We start from the raw sequence: 3,708 nt of genomic DNA, 5'->3' as shown, positions 1-3,708 counted from the left end.
CAGTGCATGAAAGTGAAAAGTGAAAGTGAAGTCACTCAGTCGTGTCTGACTCCTAGCGACCCCACGGACTGCAGCCTGCCAGGCTCCTCCGTCCATGGGATTCTCCAGGCAGGGGTACTGGCGTGGGGTGCCATTGCCTTCTCCGCAAAAAGTGCTAGGAGCTCTTAAGGTGGTTTCATGTTGGGACCTGCTGGGCTTCGCACACAGCAGTCATGGCGTTCTGCCAGGTAGTGTGTGGGTGACCACAGGTGGCCAGGCAGACAGTCAACATCGACAGGCAAAAGCTAGTTCACAAGGTAGGTTTCCAGCAGCCTGAGGGCCCACTGGGGAGCTCTCCTGGCTCTCGGAACTGAGCCATGGGCCAGGAGGGCCCCGACGTGCAGAGGGGGCCGGAATCTGACGAGAACCACTTCCCACCTCTGGCAGCGCGCCACCCACTTCACGGAAGTGCCCTTGTCCTGTTTTGAGTCTCTTTAATGGCTCCCTTCCCCGCTGGACCGTAAGCTCATGGAGGGCAAGTCAGCAAGCTGTCCGGAGACCAGCGGATGCCCTGTAAATGGCAGCTGGACGAGTGAACAAACGAGGGTGGCTTTTTCAAAGGGAAGAAGGGAAAGGAGAGAACACTTGAGCCACCGGTCTTTGGAGCGCTCTAATCCTGGGAGTTCAAGGACTCGAGATGCCGCCCAGTTGGCAGAAGTGGCCACTCCCCTCCCTCCATTCACAGCAAATGCCGGCTGAGTCCCAAGGCACGCGGGAGTCCCTGCCCAGCCCACTCAGCTTGGACTCCACACTGCATCCTGATCGGGTTGACAGGCCGCCCTGAGCCCCCTCCACCTCGGCAGGAATGTGGGCCCCAGCCCTCCCCTGGGGCTTCCCCGGTGCCTCAGCTGGTAAAGAATGTGCCTGCAATGCAGGAGACCCCAGCTCATTCCTGGGTTGGGAAGCTCCCCTGGGGACGGGAAAGGCTACCCACCCCAGAGTTCTGGCCTGGAGAATTCATGGAGTATAGACCATGGGGTCGTAAAGAGTCAGACACTTTCACTCTCAGCCCTCCCCTAACCACCTACTTGAAGCCTCATCTGCCTGTCACTTTAAGGAAAGTCCTGCCCTTTTAAGCAAACAGCCCTGGGGCCTGGAAAGGGCCTTCTGTGGATGTGAGCCCGCCCTGTGATGTGCGGCCCTCCTGCCAAGTCCGAGGGGCTTCCAGACTCCAGACACTGCTGGCGTCCAGATGCCAGCACAGATGCCACTGTGGGCGGCCCTGGCCTCAGTGCTGAGGCGCACATACGCACACATGAGGCTACACTGCAGGGGTGAGGGGGCTTGCTCTGCTGAATGAGGGATCGGAGGCCAGGAAGTCTAGAATGCCCCTCCACTTGCAGACAGTGGGACTGGAGAACTAGGACTGTCAGACCTGTGCTCGGACCCCTCAGAGCGCCCGCCGAGAACCCCCTCAGAGCGCCCGCCGAGAACCCCCTCAGAGTGCCCCCCGAGAACCCCCTCAGAGTGCCCCCCGAGAACCCCCTCAGAGCGCCCCCTGAAGCACTCGGGCCCCGAGGACACCCTCAGAGCACCCCCCGAGAACCCCCTCAGAGCGCCCCCCGAGAACCCCCTCAGAGTGCCCGCCGAGAACACCCTCAGAGCACCCCCGAGAACCCCCTCAGAGCGCCGCCGAGAACCCCCTCAGAGCGCCCCCCGAGAACCCCCTCAGAGCGCCCGCCGAGAACCCCCTCAGAGCGCCCCCCGAGAACCCCCTCAGAGTGCCCGCCGAGAACACCCTCAGAGCACCCCCGAGAACCCCCTCAGAGCGCCGCCGAGAACCCCCTCAGAGCGCCCCCCGAGAACCCCCTCAGAGCGCCCGCCGAGAACCCCCTCAGAGCGCACCCCGCGAACCCCCTCAGAGCGCCCCCTGAAGCACTCGGGCCCCGAGGACCCCCTCAGAGTGCCCTCCGAGAACCCCCTCAGAGCGCACCCCAAGAACCCCCTCAGAGCGCCCCCCGAGAACCCCCTCAGAGCGCCCCCCGAGAACCCCCTCAGAGCGCCCCCTGAAGCACTCGGGCCCCGAGGACCCCCTGGGTGCCCCCAGAGGGCCCCGAGTGTCCCCTGACTCGTGTCCTCGGTCTATCACCACTGTTCCAGGACAGGCCACCCCAGCCGCTGCCGAGGCCCCGTGTGCACGCAGACAGGAGCCGCGTGGGGTGGAGGCCTAGGTGCAGCCACCCCGAGGCCCTGGGGAGCAGCCCCGTCTGGGCAGGGTTCGGGGTGGCATCACGGGCTGTCACTGAAGGGCTGCTGCCAGGCTGTGCTCAGGCTTCCGGCGGCCTGGGCCTGTCACCTCTCCCCGACGTCGAGGAAAAGCTTGGTCCTCAACGTTCACAGCCCGTCTGCGCACCCTTCCCTGCTGCTTCCTTCTGGCTTCCCGGAAGTCCTGACACTTGGTTGCCTCACCGGGCCCAGACCCTTCATCTCCTCAAGACCAAAGAGGCTTCAGGGAGGCCGCAGTGTGAGCTCTCCTAGTCCCCGAAAGCAGAGAAGGCCACTTGCAGGGTGACAAAGAGCAGCAGACCACACATTCTGAGCGCCCCCCATCCCGTGCGTCCCCATCCCTTCTCTTGGCCCCAGGGAGAGAGGAGGGGAGGGGGAAGGGAGTTCACAGGCCCAAGGAACCCCGCGGGAGGAGAGCCTGCATCTGACAGACGGTGCACAAAGACCTCTCAAGCCTTCTAATACAAATGTTCTCTTTGAGAATGTGCCTGGTCAAAAAACCGGAGCCTGCAATGCACCTGCAGCGGTTCACTCTCCCGCTCCTGCTCTCCCCCGCAAGCTGCCACCACACCCCGCGGCGTGAGCGAGGCAGACGCGGAGGCCTTGCCCAGGCTCAGAGTGCCCCTGCAGCCACCATCCCTTGGGGTTTCTGCAGGGCTGCTCTTTCCTCCCAAAGAACCCAGGGATTCACGGTGGGAAGAGCAGGCGTGGGGAGAGCCACCGGCAGGAAGCCGGGCCTTCAGCATCCTCGCAGTGTGAGTGGAGCCAGCAGGTGAAGGGGTGAAATCCAGGCTCCCCCAGGGAGACCCGCAGCCTCTTCACCTGACTGTGCGTCCCTGAGGGTGGGTGTTGGCCCAGGGGTGCCTCCCCGGGGGGCTGGGCCTCGGACTCAGGACCACCCGGCGCATCTCCTGGCAGACAAGCGCAGACAGGAATGCGGGCCGGTCAGGCACACTCGCCTCAAACCCCGCCTCCCGCCACAATGCCCGCATTTGCTCAGTCTTCTTTCTCAGACACACGTGGTGCCCCAAGCCCAGCTCCATCAGCTTCCGTCCCCTCACTGCTGAGGGTCTGGGGGGCCGTGACTCTGCTGCAGGTCTGGGGGCCTATGACCCCACGCAGGACAGGGGGGCCATGACCCCAAGCAGACCTGGGGGGCTGTGACCCTGTCTGGGCCCAGGGGGCCGTGATCCCTCACCTGACCCGCTCACCACTGTGGGTCCAGGGGGCCGTGTCCCCACCTGGGTCTGGGGAGCCATGACCCCACACAGGTCTGGGGGGCTGTGACCCCACGCAGGCCTGGAGGGCCATGACCCCATGTGGGCCTGGGGGGCTGTGACCCTGTGTGGGCCCAGGGTTCCATGATCCCTCGCCTGACCCGCTCACCACTGTGGGTCCAGGGGGCCGTGTCCCCACATGGGTCTGGGGAGCCATGACCTCACA

At 64.6% G+C, this 3,708-nt stretch overlaps 1 protein-coding gene across 1 annotated transcript; it reads left to right on the top strand.

Annotated features, from left to right (window-relative positions):
• The first annotated feature begins 356 nt into the window (after positions 1–356).
• On the top strand, positions 357–2,107 carry LOC139037217 (proteoglycan 4-like). The gene is made up of 2 exons (XM_070473710.1): positions 357–447; positions 1,383–2,107. Exons 1-2 carry the CDS (start codon positions 357–359, stop codon positions 2,105–2,107), a joined length of 816 nt encoding a protein of 271 aa, XP_070329811.1.
• The last annotated feature ends 1,601 nt before the right edge of the window (positions 2,108–3,708 follow it).

Source organism: Odocoileus virginianus, chromosome 10 (assembly GCF_023699985.2).
Source record: "Odocoileus virginianus isolate 20LAN1187 ecotype Illinois chromosome 10, Ovbor_1.2, whole genome shotgun sequence".
NCBI classification, from domain to species: Eukaryota; Metazoa; Chordata; class Mammalia; order Artiodactyla; family Cervidae; genus Odocoileus; species Odocoileus virginianus.
Note: the sequence above shows the minus strand (reverse complement) of the source record. Positions and strands in the feature narration are given on the sequence as shown.

Excerpts from the sequence above, each read along its gene's own strand:
- LOC139037217 (XM_070473710.1), top strand. The coding sequence starts at position 357 with ATGGGCCAGGAGGGCCCCGACGTGCAGAGGGGGCCGGAATCTGACGAG. Across the intron at positions 448-1,382 it reads GCGCCACCCACTTCACGGAA|ACAGTGGGACTGGAGAACTA; the intron begins GTGCCCTTGTCC and ends CTCCACTTGCAG.